The sequence below is a fragment of the Dama dama genome, chromosome 5 (assembly GCF_033118175.1).
Source record: "Dama dama isolate Ldn47 chromosome 5, ASM3311817v1, whole genome shotgun sequence".
In the NCBI taxonomy this organism is placed as follows: domain Eukaryota; kingdom Metazoa; phylum Chordata; class Mammalia; order Artiodactyla; family Cervidae; genus Dama; species Dama dama.
Genome location: NC_083685.1, coordinates 98081949 through 98106400, shown reverse-complemented (window position 1 = coordinate 98106400; position 24452 = coordinate 98081949). Strand labels below are relative to the sequence as shown.

The 24452-nt window shown below is 41.0% G+C and overlaps 1 protein-coding gene and 1 non-coding gene across 2 annotated transcripts in view; both read left to right on the top strand.

Moving 5' to 3' along the window:
• MYH10 (myosin heavy chain 10) overlaps positions 1-24452 on the top strand; it is a 120541-nt gene that overhangs the window by 10467 nt on the left and 85622 nt on the right. The window contains exons 3-4 of the mRNA XM_061143457.1: positions 11734-11890; positions 22734-22761. Coding sequence (XP_060999440.1) covers positions 11734-11890; positions 22734-22761 — 185 coding nt within the window. The remainder of the gene's footprint in view (positions 1-11733; positions 11891-22733; positions 22762-24452) is intronic.
• Positions 33-173, top strand: LOC133058200 (small nucleolar RNA SNORA79). The gene has a single exon (XR_009693304.1). It is a non-coding gene; the product is annotated as a small nucleolar RNA SNORA79 (small nucleolar RNA).

Below are 24452 nucleotides of genomic sequence, written 5' to 3'. Positions count from 1 at the left end.
CTGTATGTTTGTAAAGAACGCATGTTCTTTTTTGATGGCTTTATTCTCACTGCATGGAGCCATAAGTAGTGGGATTTTAGTCCATCATATATCTAAACTGACTTGTCTTCACTCAGGGCACCATGGGTTAGCTGTCTGTTAGTGCCTTTTGATTTTTGCAGACTCAAACAATCAGAAAAAAAAAGAATGTGTATTCTGTTACAGTTGGGTGTGGAGTTCTATATGTGGCCATTAGACTAAGCTTTTTAACTGTGTAAACTTTACTAATTTTTTTTCTTCATGGTCTTTGTGTTATTGAGAAGTGTCTTAAAAACTCGCAGTGTGTTTGATCAAACTTACATACATATTCCTTTAAAATATAGTTTAGTTTTGCCTGTTGATGAATTTTTATATGAATGAATGTCTTAATATATTCCTTTTTGTGTCTGTCTTTTTTTCTTTTGCTCAGAATTATATTTTTCAGATTCACTCATGTTACTTTGTGTTAATGTAACTTAGTAGTTCTCAAAGGGTGCTCTGTAGACTCCTAGGGGCTTTTTTAAGACCCTTTTGTGACATCCTTGAGGTCAAAACTATGTTCGTGATTATCAAAGACTTTATTTGCCCCTTCACTGTTGACAGTGATACTGACGGTGCAGAAGCCATGGTGAGGAAAACTGCTGACACCTTCTCACGGATGAAGGCAGTAACCCCATACTGTCCTAGTAGTTGTGCTGATCTGGTTTTGTTCAAGAACGTCCTTGATAAAGCAGGAGAAATGATAGGTTTTATTAAATCTCAGCTATTGGGAATGTGTCTTTCAATATTCTTTGTGATTAGATGATAAGTATGCACAAAACACTTCTGCATATTGAACTAGGATGGTTGCTTTGAAGAAAGCATGTATGCTAAAGTTGCAAGCTAAACTTGCCATTTTTCTTTTTAATAGAATGTCATTTTTAGTTGATAGAATGACTGGTTAGATAAGCTATGGTTAATTGACACCAGGGTACTTGGCCAGACATTTTCTTGAAAATGAACAGGGACTTCCTAGGTGGTCCAGTGGTTAAGACTGCACCTCAAGTTCAGGAGATGTGGGTTCCAACCCTGGTTGGGAAGCTAAGGTCCCACACACTGTGCATGGTGGGGTCAAAAGAAGAAAAGAAAATGAACAGAGTGAGTCTGACACTTCAAAGAAAACAATTGAATATATTTGTCAATAATGATAAAATTTGATTTTCCACATGGAAATTAAAAGTTGCATCTGCCACTGAACTTAATACCTTGTCAATACATAAAGCCTTTCTGATGAGGTAGATGGCAATATTAATGAATGTGTTTTTTTTTTTTTTTTTTAATAATGTCATATAGTGTGAGATGTTATCATTTGGGAGACTTCTATAATTCATTGAGCCAGAGTTTTCCAAATGATGTGTACATGGTGTTACAAAATCATGCCTGGGTGAAAGATTCGTTTAGCATATAAGTTCAGCCAGTGACTTTGATGTGACAGAGTATGGGAAGTTCACTGACAGGGTGTCAGATGTTACATTGCATCTCATTTTTGAGAAATTCTCACTTGTTGAGTTTTGGTGTAGTATCAAAGAGAAATATCTATAACTACATGAGAAGACTGCTAAACTACTCCTCCCTTTTCAAATTAAATATCAGTGTAAAACTAATTTCATGTATTTCAGTCAAAACAACACAAATAGATTGAATGCTGAAACAGAATGTTGAATGTTTTCTATTAAGAAAATTGAGTGTTTTCTATTAAGCCAGACAACAAAAGATTTGCAAATAAAAAACAGTGCCACTCTTCTTGCTTTTGTTTTGGAAAACAAAAGGTTATTTTTTCCTAAAAATATTATTTTTATTTTTAAACAAATAAATACATGTTAAAAAACCCAGTTTATTGATATTTATGTATTTATATAAAAATAAATAATACAGAAGATTTGGGAGATCTTTAACAGTTTCTATGAGTCATCAGGAAAGATATTCCCATTTGAATGCAGTTCCAAAGAATAGCCAGGAGATATAAGAAAGCCTTCCTCAGCGATCAGTGCAAAGAAATAGAGGAAAACAACAGAATGGGAAAGACTAGAGATCTCTTCAAGAAAATTAGAGATACCAAGGGAACATTTCATGCAAAAATGGGCTCAATAAAGGACAGAAATGGTATGGACCTAACAGAAGCAGAAGATATTAAGAAGAGGTGGCAAGAATACACAGAAGAACTGTACAAAATAGATCTTCATGACCCAGATAATCACAATGGTGTGCTCACTCACCTAGAGCCAGACATCTTGGAATGTGCAGTCAAGTGGGCCTTAGGAAGCATCACTACGAACAAAGCTAGTGGATGTGATGAAATTCCAGTTGAGCTATTTCAAGTCCTGAAAGATGATGCTGTGAAAGTGCTGCACTCAATATGCCAGCAAAATTGGAAAACTCAGCAGTGGCCACAGGACTGGAAAAGGTCAGTTTTCATTCTAATCCCTAAGAAAGGCGATGCCAAAAATGCTCAAACTACCGCACAGTTGCACTCATCTCACACGCTAGTAAAGTAGTGCTCAAAATTCTCCAAGCCAGGCTTCAGCAATACGTGAACCGAGAACTTCCAGATGTTCAAGCTGGTTTTAGAAAAGGCAGAGGAACCAGAGATCAAATTGCCAATATCTGCTGGATCATCGAAAAAGCAAGAGAGTTCCAGAAAAACATCTATTTCTGCTTTATTGACTATGCCAAAGCATTTGACTATGTGGATCACAATAAACTGTGGAAAATTCTGAAGGAGATGGGAATACCAGACCACCTGACCTGCCTCTTGAGAAGCCTGTATGCAGGTCAGGAAGCAACAGTTAGAACTGGACATGGACCAACAGACTGGTTCCAAATAGGAAAAGGAGTACGTCAAGGCTGTATATTGTCACCCTGCTTATTTAACTTATATGCAGAGTACATCATGAGAAACGCTAGGCTGGATGAAGCACAAGCTGGAATCAAGATTGCCAGGAGAAATATCAATAACCTCAGGTATGCAGATGGCACCACCCTCTTGGCAGAGAGTGAAGAGGAACTAAAAAGCCTCTTGATGAAAGTGAAAGAAGAGAGTGAAAAAGTTGGCTTAAAGCTTAACATTCAGAAAACTAAGATCATGGCATCTGGTCCCATCACCTCTTGAGAAATAGATGGGGAGACAGTGGAAACAGTGTCAGACTTTATTTTGGGGGGCTCCAAAATGACTGCCGATGGTGACTGCAGCCATGAAATTAAAAGATGCTTACTCCTTGGAAGGAAAGTTATGACCAACCTAGATAGCCTATTAAAAAGCAGAGACATTACTTTGCCAACAAAGGTCCGCCTGGTCAAGGCTATGGTTTTTCCAGTGGTCATGCATGGATGTGAGAGTTGGACTGGGAAGAAAGCTGAGTGCCGAAAAATTGATGCTTTTGAACTGTGGTGTTGGAGAAGACTCTTGAGAGTCCCTTGGACTGCAAGGAGATCCAACCTGTCCATCCTAAAGGAGATCAGTCCTGGGTGTTCATTGGAAGGACTGATGCTGAAGCTGAAACTCCAGTACTTTGGCCACCTCATGCGAAGAGTTGACTCATTGGAAAAGACCCTGATGCTGGGAGGGATTGGGGGCAGGAGGAGAAGGGGATGACAGAGGATGAGATGGCTGGATGGCATCACCAACTCGATGGACATGACTTTGGGTAAACTCGGGGAGTTTGTGATGGACAGGGAGGCCTGGCGTGCTGCGAATCATGGGGTCGCAAAGAGTCGGACACGACTGAGCGACTGAACTGAACTGAAGTCATCAAATGCCCTAAACTATAAAAGTTTGAGTATTTTGTTCATTTTTGTGGAATGTAATGTTCCAGTGTAAGATTTTTGTCCCAATTTATTTATACTCTCAAGTGATTTTGAACATTTCCCCCGTCTCCCCCCGCCCAGTTTGGGGCTATTGCAAACATTGCTTCAATGACCAGCTTTGGTCATGCCCTGGTACATGGCTTTCTATAAGGTATATAGCTAGGAGTGGAATTTCTGGGTGACACAGGACATGCATATCCTTCACTCATATCTTGAGCATTTCTAGACAATACCTGAATAGATTCCATCAGGAAACACACGGCCCTCTAAATAGGTATTCGGCACATTTGATAAGGGGAGGATTTACAAACACGTGAATAGAGTTGAGAAAACAGATGCAGAAATGTTGCAGTATCCTGCCACTAGTGACGGCTGAGAGTCTTGGACCCACCTTGATCTTTAAAGAAACAAAGAGCTGGTACCTCGATTAGGAGAGGATGCTTTGTGGAGAGGGCCTCCTGGTGGAAATTGTGACCGCCTTCAGAGGGGACCTGACCCGCTGGCCTGGGGGCTAAACATCCTGGCTTCATTCTCCCCCGACCCTCAGTCTCCTGCTGCCTGACTCAGAGGAGAAGGGAATTTGATGATATATTTCTTAGAGTCAGTCTCAGTTCTATTTGGAAGTGTATGGTATAAGGTAGGGGCAAGGTTTAATTTTTTTCCCCCAAATGTTTATTCAGTTAGTCCAGTGCCATTTATTGAAACACAACTCTGTCTCCACTGTGCTGAAGTGTCACCTTTATCATAAATCAGGTGCTCACAAATGTGTGCTTGACTTCCTGTTCTGTTTCATGGGTCTGTTATGCCCATCCTTGGGCTGATGTCACATTATCTTGATTATTACAGCTTTATACTGTGTCTTATGGGCTTCCCAGATGGTGCTAGTGATAAAAAACCCAGCAGCCAATGCAGGAGACATAAGAGATGTGTGTTCGATCCCCAGGTGGGGAAGATCCCTTGGAGGAGGGCATGGCAGCCCACTCCGATACTCTTTTGCCTGTAGAATCCCATGGACAGAGGAGCCTGGCAGGCCACAGTGCATAGGGTCGCAGACAGACACGCCTGAAGCGACTTTGCACACACACAACATGTCTTGGTATCCAGTATGGTAAACCCTCAATTTTGTTCTTTGAGATTGTTTTGGTTGTTAGGTCCTTTGCATTTCAGTATAATTTTAGAACCCTCTTGTCAGTTTTTCATACACATAAAACCTGATTGGAATTTTGATTGGATTTTTGCTGATTCTGTAGATCAGCTTAGAGGAGAAATGAGATCTCTACACTATCTGTTCCTCTAGTTCTTTTTTATTAGTTCTTAGTCTTTTGCAATGTGTTTTAGGTTTTGTACATCCTTTATTGGATTTATTTTTAGGTATTTAATTTTTTATGCTATTTAAGTGGTGTTTTACATGTTGTTTTTAAATTGTTACCGTGAGGTAGGAATGTTGCCATGTTTTTACAGTTAACTTTTATATTTTGACTTTATATTCACCAACCTTACTAAGTTTATTTATTGATTGTCACGGTTTTGTTGAAGACTCTTACGGATATTGAGTACACTCATGTTGTCTGCAAATGACAGTTTTATTTTTTCCTTTCTAATTCTTATATATTGCTTTATTGTGTTGTCTAAGAAGTTCAGTAAATGTTTGCTGAATAGTAGTGGTTATTGGAGGCATCTTTGTATCAGAAAGTTTTCAACATTTTCACTACTAAGAATGACTGGTTTTGTTTTGAATATTCTTTTATCAGATTCAGGAAAGTTTCCTTCTATTGCTAGTTTTTGTTCTGCATGGATGAGTTTTTTAAAATACTGTGTACATGCCCAGTCTCGTCCAACTCTTTGTAACCCTATGGACTGTAGTCTGCTGGGCTCTTCTGTCCATGGAATTTTCCAGGCAAGAATCCTGGAGTGGATTGCCATTTTCTACGCCATTTTAAATACTGACTGAGTGTTAATTTATCAAATGTTTTTCCAGCTTCTGATCAGATGATAGTGTGATTATTCTGGTTATTTGGTTATTGTGGTGAATCTTATACTGTATTTTTTAGTGGTAGACTAACCTGGCAAGGACCAATATTCTATATATATATGTTACTGGATTCCTAGATTTTGTTTGCTAATGTTTTGTGTAGAATTTTTGTATCTATATTCATAAAGGAGATTGACTGAAAATTTTCCTTTCTTATAATGTCCTTGTCATGTTTTGCTGTCAAAATTATGCTGGCTTTATAAAATGAATCTGGGAATATTTTATCTTTGTATTTTCTGTGGAAGAGTTTGAATAGTATTGATGTTATTTCATTTAAAAATAATAATATAGTTTCCTTTGTGGGGAAGCTTTTCTTTCATAGTTATTGAATTTTTCAGATTAAAGACTTTGGGTAACAGTTTTGATAATTGAGTTTTTCTAGGAATTTGTGTATTTCATCTAAATTTTCAAATTAATTCGCCTGATGTTGTTCCTAATAACCCTCTTTTCTCCTGTAGGATTTGCTGTGATGTTCTCTTGCATTCCCAATACTGACCATCTGTTCTACCCTTTTTAAAATGAGTCTCACCAGAGGCTTATCAATTTTACTAATTTCAGTCATGTCTTTTAATTACTTGAGCCTATGATTGTCTAGGATTCAAGATACAAGGGCAATAAAAGTAGACTCATAGGAGACCCACATATTATCCTGGATTTTGGTTATAACCGTTGCCTTTGTGCCACTTACTGTATATGAGAGGTTGCAGAAATAATCTGAGGCTCTGGGTGACCTCACGCTCTGGGCAGGCAGTTAGATCAAGGGGAACCAGTTGCTCGGGGGGTTTACCTCGCTCCCTCCCTGCTTTGGGCTGGTCTATTTCTGGTACCCTCTGACCTCTCAGGGTACACCAGTTAGGGTCCCAGCTGAAGGCCTGGGATGTTTACCCTCCTCCTGGGTGGCTTTTTTTTTTTAAAGAAACAAGGTCTGTTGTGATGTATAGTTTCCCATAGTCTGGATTCTGTTGATTGCATTCCCCTGGTGCCTCCTGTAAGCTGGATGCAGAGGCTTGATCACATTCGGATTCCAGAGGCACAGGATGCTGGCTGTCTCACTTCACGATGCTGAGATGGGTCAGTGAGTCAGTTTGGGCTTTGTCAGCCTGATTCCTGTTTTAGGAGTGTCTGCCCTTCCCGAAGGGTTTTAGTGCCTATGATGGGCACTGTCCTGATCCATCATTTCATTAGGAAGCCAAATGGTGATAATTTAATGTCATTCCTTCTATGTGTATTGGCTTGATGAATTCTTTATTAACTCACTGTGTATTACCTGCCCCTCTCCCACACACACACAGTTTTCTTCAAGTTTATTTTTGATTATTGTTCTTTTTATAGAATTTTGGTTTTTTTTCCCCCCTAAGGAGCAATAATGATTAATATTTAATAATCTTTTCTGTGCTCTTCATATTCATCTTTAATTTATTCAATTTAGCTTTCATATTTGTCAAATTATTTTTATCTCTCTACCTCCTTTTTCTTCTATTATCTACCTTTGTTGTGTCTTTCTTAAGAGTCCACATAATACTCCATTCTGTTGTAGCCATAAACCTATTTCTTCAAGTTTTCTTGCACTTATTTTTAGAGAATGTCCAGAGGTCATTTCTCTCTCTGAATATTCTGGATGATGAACTTTCCCTCATTATGTAGGGTTGTTGTTGTTGTTGTTTTTTAAATTGTGCTGTGTTGTAAGTTGGTAAGTTTTCTGACCCCATGGGCTGTAGCCCTCCAGGATCCTCTGTCCATGGGATTTCCCAGGCAAGAGTACTGGAGTGGGTTGCCATTTCCTTCTCCAGGGGATCTTCCTGCCCCACGGATCGAACCTGAGTCTCCACATTGGCAGGCGGGTTCTTTTCCACTAAGCCACATGTGAATTTCATCCAGGTGTGGTGTTTGCAGATGGTGTGAGTTAATTGTTCTTTCTTCTCTTCCTTTCCTCTCAGGTGGATGTATGATTTATTCTGAGGGCTGTGGTTGGGGTGGAGGTTTGTGTGATGCTCCCAGTTCAGTGCCCTGTCTCTAATAGGAGACTGTCGTATCTGCTCCGTTGCACTGGCATCTCTACCTGCCTTAGTTTTCTGGTTCTGTAATCCTTCAAAGCAATAATGTATATGTGTATCCCTGCTTTCTTAAACTGAGGCCCAGCCCTAAAGGATGAGTAACATTTCCCAATACTGGATAGAAGATGGATGTTCTAAGCAGAGTGATCAGCATATAGAGAAGAAGCCTGGAGGCATAAAAGCAGCATCAGTTCAGTTCAGTTGCTCAGTCATGTCCAACTCTTTGTGACCCCATGGACTGCAGCATGCCAGGCTTCTGTCCATCTCCAGCTCAGCAGCATAGGGTGCTGAAAAATTAATGAGTCTTTTTCGTGTGCTAGTATTTTGTATGTCTCTTTTTGGTTGTTGTTCAGTCAGTAAGTCCTGTCTGATTCTCTGCGACCCCAAGGACTGCAGCACACCAGGCTTTCCTGTCCTTTACCATCTCCTGGAGTTTGCTCAGATTCGTGTCCGTTGAGTCAGTGATGCTATCTAACCATTTCATCTCCTGCCACCCCCTTCACCTTAATAACTGTTACTTGCTGTCCTAAAGTGTGTACCAGCTTCTTCAAGCCTTTGCAGTTTTTCAAAATGTTCTCATGACTTTAGGATTTCAGTGTTTCTGACTATTCACTAGGTATTCATTCTCCTGGGCTCCCCTATTGTAATGAATCTCCTTTTAACATGCCGCAGTCTTAGTATGTTGAAGAGGGATTCATTATCTTTCCCCACAAGTCAAATGATTTTTCCTATCCACCCATAACTTTTCCATTCTCTGAAACTTGGTGACCTTGGAGTCAACTTTAACACACGCGTTGAATGGATTTCTCTAGTCAGAGTTCTGAGTGCTGTTGAGTTTTTAGTCTACTTTCTTCATGACTCATTTCTGCTCTTTTTTAAAAAATTAATTTATTTATTTTTGACCATGTCATGCGGCATATGGGATCTTAGTTTCTCGACCAGGGATCGAACCTGTGCCCCCTGTGTTGGGAGCACTGAGTCTTAATCACTGGACCACCAGGAAAGTGTCCGCTGCTCCATTTTTGTCTTGCTTTTCTCTCCTGCAGGCCTGTTACTGTGCCTGGAGACACCTCCACCTTCTGCTTTCCACCTCTTGCCTCTTCAGGCTCTCCTCCATGTGGCTGCCAGATTTATACTGTGTGAGGAATGCCTCTTCCCTTCCATCACACTTCTCTCCAGAGCCCCAGATACCTAATCACCTGGAGAAAACAGAATCTCAGTGCTGCCATTTGCCTGTCTAGGGTCTTCCCTCTCACCTTCCACAGAACAGATCATTGTCAGCCACACTACCCTTCACTCTGCCCCGGTGTACCCTCCCAGGCTTACTGTTTTAATAGGAATTCCTTTATCCTTCGTTTTGACCTAGTTGTCTTTATTTATTTATTTTTTCTAGTTGTCTTTAAAAAGAATATCAGTGACCCTCTGGGCCTGGACTTTGCACCTGGCTTTACTGTTTCTGACAAGGTGGCCATAGGCTTGTTGCTTGTTCTGCTCCAGAGTTTTCTCTACTGCAAAGACCTGTGCATTTTTTTCTTTTTGTATCACTCTTTTTAATACCTTATATTATTGTGTCTTGTTTAGTGTATCTTTATTGTGTTCATCCCTAGAGTGTATCGTTCTTAAAGGTGCTTAACATCTTGTGTGTGTATTCAAACAGTAATGAAGCCTACTTTGAACTTGTGGCCCCCAGAGAGACGATTTTAACATCCCCATCGCTCTTCTTCCATGTGACTTGGGGAAGACCAAAGTGCAGTGATCAGTTAATGCAGGAGCCCAGCATTTGAGCTAATTTCGAGATAGAAGTATAGCTCTTTAAGCACCTCAGTTTAGTATCTTCACTTAAACCTCTGTCACTGCTCCTCTTTGGCAAGCATAAAATACTGATGATTATTCCATCTTGTTTTTTGATGACTTAATCATATTTGTGAGACTTACTCATCTGTAATCCTAGTTCTCAGAAAAGCCTCCACCACATGGTAGACACACATGATGGAATGATTTCTGATTACAAATGTCATTGTTAGGATCTGTTAGCATACTGTACATGCTATGGGATGTTAAACTGAATTTGCACATTTTAACTTCCTTTGAGTTCTTGTTCTCATTTTGGGCTAGTCTGCAATTATTTGCCTCTTACAAATGAAAGTGCAGTGTAACTTCATGATAGAGATATCATCTCATTTTTGAATAAAAAAATGTTTATATATTAGAATTCATTGAGATGTAGATATGATTTGTCAAATTTACTGTGTGTAAATAAAACTCAGTAAAAAAATTTAAATGTTAAGGTTGCCTCTTAGTTTTCTCGCCATTAATAAAATCTGTTTTTTAATCATCTCTTGTTTCCTTTTTGTCCTGTGGGTGGCAGAGAGAGGCTGGGCTAGTCAGACTAGAGACGTGTTGGTGAAAGGTGTCAGGGTGTTGGGTGCAAGGGCTGAGAGCCAGCCCTGCATCTTGGAGTGTGATGCTGGACGTGAGAAAGCCAGCGGCTGCAGACCCAGCGGTCAGCTAAGGAGGGGCAGGTAATTACTGTGGCCTCGGGCAAAGGGGGAGGGTGTCCATCTGGTCAGTTCAGAAGTCAGGCCAAATCGGTGAGCTCAGGCAGAGCCCTTGCTGGCCTTTTGTTTTATTCCCAAGCACTAATCTAGGTAGGAAGTGCATTCCATCTTGTGTTGGGAGGGAAGCAAAGATAAAGAACAGCTAGAGGGGTGGTTCTGATCACTTCAACTCCCCACCCCCACCCCGCAGCGTTTCCTTTCAGCATCATTAACTGCCGTATTCAGAGCAGCGTGATCTCAACAGTGCCCCCTGGTGGCCACTGTCAAGGGTTTCAGCCTTTCAAGGGTTTCAGCTGATGGTTAGAAGCCCCTCCGTGCTCCATGAGGGGACGAGCATCATCGGTCTTCAGCCTTTTCTAGGGTCCTCTCACCTTTAGACTTAGAATCACCCAAAGTAAAGGGTCTGGTTTCCAGTGCAGCTGAGGTGCGTTCAGCCCCGCCAGGACCAGAGAGTCTGGCAGCAGTCCTAACCGCTCTTGTTTTTCCATAATTCCCAGAGTCAGTTCTCAGAAATCATTCTGTGTGAATTTAACAAAAAAAAAACGAAGGCAAAAATGCCCCTACTATTAATTCTGAGTAATGATTACCCTACTGATGAGGAGGGTTTTTATCTTCTTAGACTTGTGACTCTCAAAAATTATTGAGGGCCTCCAAAGAGCTGTTTATGTGAATTATTTTTAATGACATCTACTGTGTTTAGAAATTAAATATTTTAAATGTTTATCACCTCATTTAAAAATAAACCTGTAACAAGTTGACATAAATTATTTTTATGAAAAAAATCTATATTTTCCAAAAAATATCATTGATATTATACCCAAATTTGACCATGAGTATTTTCTTGAAGATGAATTGCAGCGTGGAATCTGAAACCACTGTAATGGACTTTTCATACCTTGTACACTTTTCGAGAGAATAAATTTGAAAAAGCAAATGACATGCTGTTTGAATAATGACCCTGTAAAGCCATGAAGCATTTATTATTATTTCCATTTGACAGATGAGGGAATTGAATCTAAGGAAGTACCATTTAGCAATCGCATCTGTGGGAGAACCGCTTGTGGTTTGGAATTGCCCGTTACGGGCTAGATTTAATTTCAGGGATAGATTAATTATGCAAATGATAAAGATCCTCTGTTCACATTAGTGTGTGGTTTGTCTCCTGATTGGACCCTACCTGATACATGCAGTAGTCTTTAATACTGTATCTTATTTTTATCTGTTCTAGACCTACTCTGGACTCTTCTGTGTAGTCATAAATCCTTACAAGAACCTTCCAATTTACTCTGAGAATATTATTGAAATGTACAGAGGGAAGAAGCGTCACGAGATGCCTCCACACATCTACGCTATATCAGAATCTGCTTACAGATGCATGCTTCAAGGTAACTGGAAATGTTTACAATGCCGAATACTCAGAGTTTCTTAAATGTAGCCTGGGTTTTTGTTTTTGTTTTTTTAATGTCTCAGCCTTGTCTTTTTTTTTTTTTTTACCTTTTTTTAAAAATTATTTTTTGTCTGTGCCAGGTCTTCGTTGCTGCACAGGTTTTTCTCTCGTTGTGGCAGGTGGGGGCTCCTCTATGTTGCAACGTGTGGGCTTCTTTCTGCAGTGGCTTCTCTTGTTGCAGAGCACAGGCTCTAGGTGTGCGGGCTTCAGTAGCACTCAGACTCAGTAGTTGCAGTTCCCGAGTTCTAGAGTACAGGCTTAGTCATTGTGGTATGCAGGCTTAGTTGCCCGGCACATGGGATCTTCCCAGACCGGGGATCGAACCCAGATCTCCTGCACTGGCAGGCGGATTCTTTACCACTGAGCCACCAGGAAAGCCCTATCTCCGTCTTCTCTACAGAGGACTTTAAGTTTTGGGTTTTTTTTTTTTTTTTCTTTTAAAGATTAAAAGAAAAGTAATAGATGTTTATTGTAGGAAAATTGTGAATTCTTAAGGTTAGGCTGGGTAACACGGCTGTTTTCAATAGGCAGTCAGTAAGTATGCTTGTTGCTTCATAAATGCATCATGTTAGTTTTTATGTTTAAAAGCGTCTAGTTTTCCTGTACTTTTGAACTCTACCACAGGCCAGTATAATCAAAACTCTGTGGCTCTCAAGAGCCAAGAAAGAAGTGATAGTTTTGAAAGAGTTGACCAGAGCTGAAGAAAGACTTGAGTCTTGAGACAGAGAGGGCTCTCTGAGTGCCAGGCAGGGATCCTGGAAGGAGACCCGTGCTGGGTCTCATGTAGCGTGGTGTGGACAGGCCACAGTCATGTGATCCCCATGGAGTCAATGGGCTCAGACTTCGCACTTGCAGTCCTATGAGTTAGAAGTTGAACCCAGCAATTCTGAGACCTGTGCCTGGTACAGAACCATGCGAGGGGCCCAAAGACTACCGACACCCCGGGCTCCCTGGGTGTCACTCCTCCTCCTTGGACCCTGATGCCCCCTCATGGCCATCCACCCCAGCAAGCTTCCATTCAGCAGCAGCCCTCACTGCTACCGACCTGTTGACCTAGACACACCTAAAGGCAAGTTCTGCTGTGACAGTAGTTGCCGGAGCCACCGTGAATATCTAGGATCTGAGATTCTGCTCTCTCCCTGGATTCTTAGAATGAAATCCACATCTCCTTGGCCTTCAGTTTTCCCAGCCACATCTTTGTTTCCATAAAGCTTTCTTTTCATTTTGCCTTAGGTAACTCCCACTCTGTGATGTGCAAACCTCCCTACCTATTGAGCGTCTGCATCGAATGTTTTCTTTCCCTCCGGGCTTTAACTGAAACCTGGCTTTCCCCTGCAGTGGCTCCTGCACTTAGACCCTGTGCACTGGGAGGCGAGGTCACTGTCTTTACTCCCAGGGGGTCTGCTGACCCGTTAACTACTCTTCACTCCTTGAACATGCTGCCCCTCCTCTGCCTGCCCTCATCACTGTAGCATCTTTCTTCTGGGGCCCCCTCATCCCTCCTCCTCACCTCATTATTTGGTTGGTCTGGCCCCCGACATGTCATTTCTTCTCTGCCTCAAGGCCTGACATAGCCCTGTGTTACTTCCTAGTTTCTCGTTAGCAGCCAACCCCTCGATCTCGCAGATCCTTAATCTTCTTCTCTTCTCACTTATACTGCTGACACCCTAGACTTTGCCACCTTCTGAAATGACCTTATTTTTCAAATAGTATTTCAGAAATTCTATTGCAAAATCCTTCCGTCTTGGCAGTTCAGTCAGCAAGTCTCCTGACTGTGTTCTTTGACTGTTTAGATCTCAGGGTCCATGTGTTGTTCTGCTTTTCCCCTGTGTATTATCAGTACTGCCTTAAGTTTCTTCCTCATATAGTTTGGATTTCATAGTATCATTTCAGCCATCTTTGTCAGTATCCTATACCTGTCCCTTTGCTCTTTTGTTATACTTTTAAAAATATATATATATATTTATTTATTTGGCTGCACAAGGTCTTAGTTGGGACACATGGGATCTTTCAGTTGTGGCATGTGGGTCCAGTTCCCCGACCAGGGAACCCAGGTGCCCTACATTAGGAACATGGAGTCTTAGCCACTGGACCACCAGGGAAGTTATACTTGATTGGCAAAATTCTCGCCCCAGATCAATCAAGGTGTTTGTCTTTTTTTAATGCTCTTACTTGGGTTGCTGATGCCTCTGGAGTTCTCTTCATACAATTGAATCAGTACTCCTGTAATTGTGTGAGATTCCACACAGAACACCCTTGTTAATCCTTCCTTGATTGTCTGGTAAGGTTATAATCTCACTCTCCCTAATGTCTGCCTCAGGCCTCTGCCCACTGCAGTCATGGTCCCTGCTTTCCTCCCCCTTTCCTTCCCCTGTTCCATGGAGAAGTTAGACGCCAGCGGAGTGGAAGTGCCCCAGTCTCCTGAGCCACAGTTACAAACCATCCTCTCTTGTACCCACTCCTGTCCGAGGCCAGTCTTCCACCTCCTTCACCTCTGATGCCTGTCACATCTCTCCCAGGATCCGTCTCAGGAAGCTCACAGTGTCCATTGTCTTCTGCCTCCCTTTGTACGGGTTCTTAATGTTAGCATTAAACGTCCTGAAGTTTTCTCCGTTACTTTAGAAAGTTCTCTCTTCCATCCTTTCCTTCCCTTCACAGCCAGATTTCCTGGAAGCATCTGCCAGTCATTGGGTAGAACTTGTGAAAACGCTTGCTCCTGTGCTCTCAGGGAAACACGAAGCAGGGTCTCAGCTGAGAGTGAGGAGGGAGCAGAGATTGGAGATTTAAGTGAGAAACAGTGTGATGTAATCCTCTAGGAGAGTCAGGCAGTACTTACATTTGCATCACTGATGTTGGGTCACTGTTGGAAATACAAAGGAAATGTGACCCATAATTAGAGGGGGAGCTTTAATGTGCTCCTCTTAGAATTTAAGATAAGTAGGGGGGAAAAGAACATAAAGAATGTGATCAACACAATTTAGCAACCTTGAATTGAAAACTACATACAGGACTACTGCCCATCAATCAGAAAGAAGGTTTGCAACCTCAACTTGTAATTTTGATGTTAAATCACCATTTAAAATCTCAGATCAGGCCACATTCTCCTACCACAGTGCAGTAAGACAAGGTATTTACAGATTTCCACCTGTTTGGTACAAGTGCTGCTTAATGACTTCTTACTGTTTCTGCTGCTAACCATTCGTCCATACGGCTTTTTGGTAAAAGAAGTAAAAACTGCTATTACAGATTCTTTAGACATTAATCACAACAAAATATCATGTGTAAAAAACTGATGGCTTATGGCAAAAACTGCTTTAAGAAGTAATTCATAGTTATAAATATTTTTATTAGTAAAAAATTTATACACAAACCTTTTACTCACAAGGTAGATAAAAGGCAACTTTATGATAATTTACTGAGTTTTTCATCTCATGAGGTTTTCAGTGTTTCATTTCACACACACACACACACACACACACACACACAAATCCTTTAAAAATACAGCCTGGATGTTAACTTAAGATGTAACTGTGGTGATCATTTCACAGTACATACAAATATTGAATCATTGTGTTGTACACTTGAAACTAATATAATGTTATGTATCAGTTATACCTCGATTTAAACAAAATAGTACAGCATGAAATGAACCTAAATAAGAAGAAAAACATAAAGTTAAGTAAAACTTGAACTGGTTCCACTGAAAGACCATAAAACAGACAAGTGTTTGGCAAGTGTGACTAAGAAGAGAGAATCACCAGAAAGGATAAAGGTTTTATAACACTATAAACAGAGACAAAAACGCCTTGAAATAAGGTGGAAAACTCTGAACAGTGCCAGTGGGAGAAATGGTAAAGGTTGTGAGACATTTACCTTTATGTCCCAAAGACATGAGGCCCAAATAATTTTAGCAGTGAAGTCTCTCCAGTCTCAAGGACTAAATAATTCCTGTGTTATCTCAATGGTTTTAGACCATTAGACAATGCAGAATAGTCTGGATAACATCAAGATCAGAAACTAAGGACTTTGAATGCTTACTTTTTACTCTTTATTAAAAAATAATGCATAAAGATAGTTAAACAATAAAACACACAGTACAGCGGGAATTGTTACTGTTGTTTAGTCACTAAGTTCCATCCGACTCTGCGGCCTCTGCCAGGCTCCTCTGTCCATGGGATTTCCCAGGTGAGAATGCTAGAGTGAGTTGCCATTTCCTACTCCAGGAGATCTTCCCAGACCAGGGATCCAACCTACATTGGCAGGCGGCTTCTTCACCACTGAGCCACCTGGGAAGCCCACAACAAGGCTTACGTTATTGATAAAGAAAACAAATACCTGTTCTCCCCTTGCCCGTTCTGGATTTCCTCTTGAGAGGAAGTCATTTTGTCTGTTTTGTCTTGTGTTTGTATGTATTTATGAGTAACAGGCTTATGATAATCTTTTTTTTTTTTTTCCTTTTGAACTTCTGTTGTTTTCTATAGACTTCCTACTATGAAAAAAGAGTTTTTAACTACATTCCCCCCATCTTCCTGGTTGAAGTTAAGTCAACATTTTTTGGCATTTTAGTAGCATTCAGCATGTAAACTGTTTCTCCTGTGATCGCATTTCTCTTCTTACACAATTTGCTGTTTTCTCTGGGGTTAGTAATTTTCCTGTTTTGTGGGGAACAAAGTCGTTTTGCAGTGACCAACATTGATTTGACAGAACTGCAGTCTTCTTTCAGTACAGAGACGTGTATCAAGTAAGTGATCAGGGTCTCCTCCCCCAGAGCCGTCCCTCCCGGACCCTCTGTCCTCCGATCTGTGCTCGGCGCCCTTCAGACTTGCCTTCGCCTGCACCCTGGAAATCCCTTGCTTCTTTCCTTGGTTGTCTTTCTGTCTTTCTTAATTTATGGGTCCCACATGCTGTATTTTGGATGGAGAATAACATCCAGTAGCTTCCTGACAGGGCTTCCCAGGAGGCGCTAGTGGTAAAGAACCTGCCTGCCAGTGCAGGAGACGTAAGAGACACGGGTTCAATCCCTGGGTTGGGAAGATCCCCTGAAGGAGGACATGGCAACCCACTCCAATATTCATGCCTGGAGAGTCCCATGGACAGAGGAGCTTGGCGGGCTACAGTCCATAGGACAAAGAGTCGGACACAGCTTCCTGTGAGACACTGAAGATAACCAGTTGTTCTACCAGTAAGTACTTAATGGATGGCTCATTTCTATAGTGGAATCCTGAGCGGCCATCTTGAAACTATGTCTGATACACCGAGTGATGTGCTAGTATAATAATAATAATCACATGTACCAACCCCTCTCTCCAATAAGTATTTTAAGACTAGGATTGATATACATCAAAATGTGAACCTTTACATGTAGATTAGGGACAAAAGGCTACCCACTCCAGTATTCTGTCTGGCCTGGAGAATTCCATGGACTGTACAGTTCATGGGATTGCAAAAACTTGGGCATGACTGAGCGACTTTTACTTCACTTCACTTCTGGCGATTCAGTGGTTGAAGACTTCACCTTCCAATATAAGGCGTGAGGGTTCAATCCCTGGTCGGGGAAGTGGGATCCCGCATGCCTCGAAACCAAAAAAACTCCGTTAGGAGAAAGAAAAGCAAGGAAAACAAACCATCTTTTAAAAGGAACATCAAGGAAGGGTTTGAAAGGTCAAAAAACAGGTAACACCAACTACAGCAGTAAATATACGTTTAACCCCCTATAAATAGCAGAGCGTAATATAATCATATGCCCCTTACAAGAGAGATGTCTCCAAGTAGAAAAATAATAGCAGTGCAATGATGAGCATTTCCTCAGCCAAATGAGTACAAAAAGAAAGCACCAGTTAAATCATCCCAGGTCTAAAGTAGAAGTCAAAGCAGAAACCGACAATGGGCATTATTTTTATGTCAGGCAAAAGAATGTTTTATAATGAATTATAGTTGCCTTGAATCTATGTATTGATTCTTATAATGTGGAAATACAGACAGTGGGAAACAGTAATTCTCCTTACTCTGAGAAACTAAAATGTAGGAAAACCCTTCTAGTGACTTGTGTTAGAGATTTGTTATCTCATTGAGGATATCAAAAAATGAAGACATAATGTGATAAGGGCTATGAAGACAACTAAGAGAGTACGAGCATCAGAGGTGAAAGGGCTAGTGAGGGGGCGAAACTGATTTGACTGAGTGATAAGTTTAAAGATGTGCTTATCCTCTAGCCAAAAATAAATATTGTTGTTGTTGTTCAGTTGCTAAGTCGTGTCTGCCTCTTTGCGACCCCACGGGCTGCAGCATGCCAGGCTTCCCTGGCCTTCACTATCTCCTGGAGTTTGCTCAAATTCATGTCCATTGAGTCAGTGATGCTGTCTAAGCATCTTATCTTTTGTTGACCCCTTCTTTTTTTGTCTTCAATCTTTCCAAGCATCAGGGTCTTCTCCAGTAAATGTTAGCAGTGAACAAAAATAGGTAGAACCCAAATATAAGGCAGTATTTCTTATATTGCTAAACATTTTTGAAGTCTTAAGTGTAGAGACATATGTAACATGTTGCTGGACGGGAAAACTAAATATATGCAGTTTTATTTAAGGTATCATTTACATGCAGTAAAATTCAGCCTTTTTAGTGTATAGTTCTTTGACTTTTGACAAATACATCTAGTTATGTAACTACAATCAAGATATAGAACAATTCTATCTTCCATCCAGATTTCTACATGCTCCTTATAGTCATTCCCTCTCCTCTAGTCCATGACAACCACCGATTTTTTTCCTTTGTCACTGTAGTTTCGCCTTTTCCAGAACATCATGTAATCAGACACAGGTTAGCCTTTTGAGTCTGGCTTCTTTCACTGACATAGTGTATTTGAGTGTCATCTACCAGTAGTTCACTCCTTTCTAGTTTCTAATAGTATTCCATTGTATGCATGTTCTACAGTTTGTTCGTTCACTTATCATCTGAAGGGCATTTAGATAGTTTACGTTTCTTGGCAATTAAGACACTGGGATCATTTGTGTACTAGGTTTTTGTGAGTGTAAGTTTTAATTTCATGTGACTCAATAATTGGGAGTAGGATTGCTGGGTCACACAGTAGGTGTATTTTTAACTTTGTAAGAAACTACCAAGCTCTTTTCCAAATGGCTGTGCCATTTTTCATCCTTACTATCAGTGGGTGAAAGTTCCAGATCTGCTTTCTGTCAACACTTGGTGTTGTTGGTTGTTTATTAAATTGTAGTCTGATCAGTGTGCAGTGGTATTTCATGGTGGTCTTAAATTGCATTTCCCGGGTGACTAAGGGTATTAAGCATCTTTTGATGTGCTTATGCCACCTCTATGTCTTCTTCGGTAAAGTGTTCAAATCTTTTAACCATTAAAAAAATTGGATGGTTTGTTTTCTCATTATTCACTTTTGAGAACTCATTTCTCTTTTTCAGCTACAAGTCCTTTATTGAATAAGTGCTTGTGATTTTTTCCCCGCTCAATCTGTGATCCATCTTGAGTTAATTTTCATGTCTGGTGCAAGATACTGATTGAAGTTCATTGTTTTGCATGTGGATATCCAGTAGATCTTGCCATCATTTATTGAGAAAACATTTTTTTTTCTCCAATGAATTGCTTTGTCAGGATTCTGTTCCTTTGATCTGTACATTTGTCCTTTCTCATACCATCTTGATTATAATAGTCATAATAAATCTTAAAATTATTTTCCACCTTTGTTCCTTTGTCTTGCAATAAAATTTTAGAAATTAACCTGCCATTTTCTAAAAATGTCCCACTTTTCACGTTTTGATGGGATTGCACTGAATCTATAGAACAAATAGGGCAGAACTGACAAGAGTATTGAGTCTTCCAATCCATGAACATGGTTTGTCTCTCTGTTAATGTAGGTCTTCTTTTATTTCATTGGTGTTTTATAGTCTTTAGCACATAGATCTTAACACATACTCATTATAAGTGTAGCAAATACCTTAGGATAACTAAGCATTTCTTATTTTTAGTGTTAAATGGAACTTTACAGTTTTAATTACTGGTTGTTCACTATTGAGATATAGAAATATTATTTTAAAAATACATGTATTGACATCTTTTGCAACCTTGCAGAAGTCACTTATTCTGGAAAGTTTTTTGTTAGACTCTGGAATTATCTCTAGACAGTCATGTCCTCTGCAGAGAGACATTGCTATTTCCTCCTTTTCAAGTGTATGCTTAATTATTTTTATTTGTGATGTTGAATGGGTATGAGAACAGACATTCTTGTCTTATTCCTGGTCTCTGGGGGACAGCATTCAGTTTTCACCATTAAGCATGATGTTAACTACAGGTGTCTTGTAGATGCCCTTTATCAAGTTGTTGAAGTTCCCTTGTATTCCTAGTTTGCTGTGTTTTTTGTTTTCACTCATGAATGAATGTTGTTTTTTTGAATGTCTTTTCTACATCTGTTCAGGTTATTGATTCTTCTCGAATGAACTTTAGTAGTCTGTCCTTTAAAGAAATCATTCTGTTCATTTCAGTTGTTGAATTTTTTAGCAGAAAGTGGCTTCTAATATTTCCTTATTATCCTTTTAGTATCTCTGGGATCTATAGTGGTTTTCCTTTTCTTGTTCCAGATGTTGGCAATTTGTGTCTTATTTCTGATCACTTTGTCTAGAAATTTATCTCAAAGAACCAGCATTTGGCCACCGTTTTCTTTTCCTGTTTTCCCATTTCCCTGATTTTTGTTCCTTATAATTTTTTTTCTTCTATTCATTGTGGATTTAATTTGTTCTTTTCTAGTTTTTTAAGGTAGGAGCTGAGGTCACTGATCTAAAATCATTTTCACTGTTGAAAATACAATTTAATTCATTATGGTTTTGGGGAGGTGCTGTGGACAATAACTGAGCTATCAAATGAATCTCTTCTCTTTAGAAGGCTAGTTGCATTTCTGAACGTAAAGTATTTCCCTTAAATGTCACTATAATATATGCTGAGTCTACTTACATTGATAGGTTCTTAGAGTATAAAGTTCACTGTAAACATTTGGGATGCCTAAGCTGATCCTCAAAGGGTGAAGAGAATTCAGTGAAGCAGAAAGAAGGAATGATTCAGTTATAGAGTATTCTATGGAGGGAATCTTGGAGGTTGCCAAGCCCTCACCTGATTGTACTGATAGTGAAACTGAGGCCCAAAGCTGATGCAAGACATGACAAGAACAGATGGGCCCACCTGCAAAGAGAGTTCCTTTGTTTTATTGGGGTGGGGTGGGGTGAGAAGCATGGGGAGAAGAAATTCGGAGCAGATTTGAAGGGTAGATTGTGGTTGTGAAGAGCTCAGATTTCACACAATGAAAATAGCATGTCCAGATGTAGGAAGAAAGCTGTTCTGAATAAGTTAGGAGGCCATTTGATTGTGGTTGCTTTTTGGCGTGTGTTTTGATTTCTCTGATGTGTAAACTAGTTCAGCCAAGCGCTGAAAACTTGGATAAGTGGAGTTCTGTAAACATTCTCAGACCAGGAGAATTTGGGGTGCAAGGGTTCATGTTTAGAGTGAATAATATGTAAAAACTTGGTAAAATCCTAGTTTTATAGGTGAAGAGCCCGAAACAAGCAAGGAATCAACGTCTCATTTATAGATACGTGGGCAGTTTGCGGCAGGGTTGGAACTAGGACAGAAGATTCTAGTTCCCAGTGTCTTGCCAGTGCCCTGCCTGGCTCCTCACACTGGATTCTCTAAGTTGACCTAAGGCTGGCTGTTAAGTCTGGGAGTAAAGACGCAAGACGAGCTCTTACCTTAGGCAGCACATACTAGTCGGGCAGGCAGTTGGCAGTATTGTTTGTCTAACCCCAAAATATGGTCAAAAGAAGGAAGCAGTGAGGAGCTTGAGGAAAAGGGTCTGGAGGGGACCCACAGAGGAGATATGACTGAGCTGAGCAGGAAGGGCAGGTGAAGGTCATCCAAGTACTTATGGATCCAGGAAGGATGTGCCCAAGAAAGGCTATTGATTTGTATTTAACCTTTTTATTTGTGGACCCCATGGACTATACGGTCCATGGAATTCTCCAGACCCAGACTACTGGCGTGGGTAGCCATTCCCTTCTCTAGGGGGTCCTACCAACCCAGGAATTGAACTGGGGTCTCTTGCTTTTGCAGGTGGATTCTTTACCAACTGAGCTACCAGGGAAGCCCTAAATATGAATACTTAAATTATTTATCACTTTAAAGTCATGATAGTTTTTTCATTTTATATTCTTTCCTTGTTTTTGCTCTGTTTAATGTTCTGACTTGAGACGGTGGTTAAACTCTTACAGACGTTTGTCCTCACTTATTCTTATCCACTCGGTGTTTCATACTTTATTTTTCTTCTTTAAGTTCCGTATTAATAACGATTTCTCTCTGGTTGTGGGTTTTCTTGAAAGGTAGTGGCTTCCAAGCCTGACCCTGCATCAGGATCACTTGGGGAAGCTAAGTAAAAAGCAGTTTTCAGTCCCTCCCCCAAAGGTGGAGCTCTGTGAAGTTTGTTTCTATAAAACTTCCTCGTTGACTGATGAGCAGCAGGCTTCAAGAATCCAGGTTCGTTAGGCATATAAAATTGTCTGAGCCTGGATTGTTACCTACCCCAGATAATCTGGCATGAGAATGATGAACTTGACTGAATTTAGGTTTGTGTAATACATAACAGGATTGGAAAGTGTTAACTTGGCCTAAGAGGGGCAGAGTTCCTAGTATTTTAGAGGCTATCAGGCTATTTATTATTTATCAAATATTTTAAAAAACAGGCAAATATTCAATGTCTTTCTGTTTATTTTGTTTTCTAGATCGTGAGGACCAGTCAATTCTTTGCACGTAAGTAAATGTTAAACGTTCAGACTTCTTTTCTATTCTGTTGGAAAGTAAAAGCAATTTTGGTATTTGAGAGAGGAAGGGGGACAGGAGAGCAGTAATTTAAAGAGATAGATGTAAACCTTGTTGTTAATTGCTTTAAGTCTAAGATATGAAGCTGAGACTCCGATACTTTGGCCACCTGGTGCAGATAGCTGACTCATTTGAAAAGACCCTGATGCTGGGAAAGATTGAGGGCAGGAGGAGAAGGGGACGACAGAGGATGAGATGGTTGGATGGCATCACCGACACAATGGACATGGGTTTGGGTGGACTTTGGGAGTTGGTGATGGACAGGGAGGCTTGGCGTGCTCCGGTTCATGGGGTCACAAAGAGTCAGACACAACTGAGCAACTGAACTGAACTGAACTAATGCAAGCTCTGCTTAGCTTTGGTGTTACTGTTTGGTTGTCAAACTGGGCTTTTCACACATTTCATAATGTTAATCTGTGAAACTTACATCTTTAGTTGGTTGGTCCAAGTGTTGACCTCCTGGACTTTTCAGGAATTTACTTGTATCACCCAGGAAGCATTATTGATTATCACATGCCAGTGTGTGAAGTACTAGAAAGTCAGGATCGAATGCAACATCCACGCGATCATTTTCGCTGTGATCATTTTCGCTGGTTAGGACAATCACGTTAGCTGCAGTGGGGAAGATGGAGGACCGGGAAGTGTTATCGCGAGAAGACCGAGCAGAAGGCTGTTGAGTTACCCACACGAGAGATGGAAGTGCCTTCAGGTGGGGAGGTGCTCGTGGACCTGGATGGAAGTGGGCATGTCTAAGTGGGGCTTAAGTTATGAGACAGGCCTGAGAAAGAGGAGCTTGGAGAGAGTGGAGTTGTGTGGATTTCAGAGACGCTGGAAGGTAGAGGAACAGGTTCTGGGCGAAGGGGAAGGAGTTTGGTGGAGGACATTGACTGAGGTGCCTGAGGCACTCCTGGGGGAGCCGTCTCTAGGCCAATGGACGTGGAATCGGAGCTGTGCCTGGAATGCAGAGCCGGCGGCCTAAGTGACGGAAGCCGTGTGGTAAGTGAGGTCCCCTCAGAGTGTGGGATCCCCAGATGGGGTTCAAGGGTGGGGAGGCGGGCGAGACTCCACAGAGAGAGTCTCCCAAGCCATAGGCCGCAGACACCACGGAGACTGAAATACACAGGAACGTGTGCCTGGGGTTTAATGCTGGCGCGGGAGGCTGGTGTGGTCCCCTCAGTGCACTGGGGTGGGGAGGGAGTCAGGCCAGACGGCAGTCAAGGAATGACGTGGGTGTATGTGTGTGAGGGAGAAAAGGTTTTAAAAAGCAGCAAAAAGCTAAGTCTGGGCCTACTACTTCCAAATAGCTCTTGAGTGAAAATTGTAGCATTTGAAAAGCAGTAAGGAATCAATTTTTGTTTTTACTGGTGGTGTCTTTAAGGTAGGAGAGGTTAAACTGATGGGGTGGGGTAGGACGAGAAGGGTGGGAGTCAGGGCCCCGAGAGGGCCAGGGTCAGGGAGGAGACAGGGCCTGGTGTGGGCAGGTGGGGGGCGCCTAAAATGGAGAAAGTTCTCATCTCTTGGCTTTTCTTTCCCATAGAAACTTTGGTGTTTGATAACAAGGAGTAGAAGAGAAGTAGAAAATAGCTGACGCTCCTCTCTTGTGTAAATTTTCTTCCAGCGGT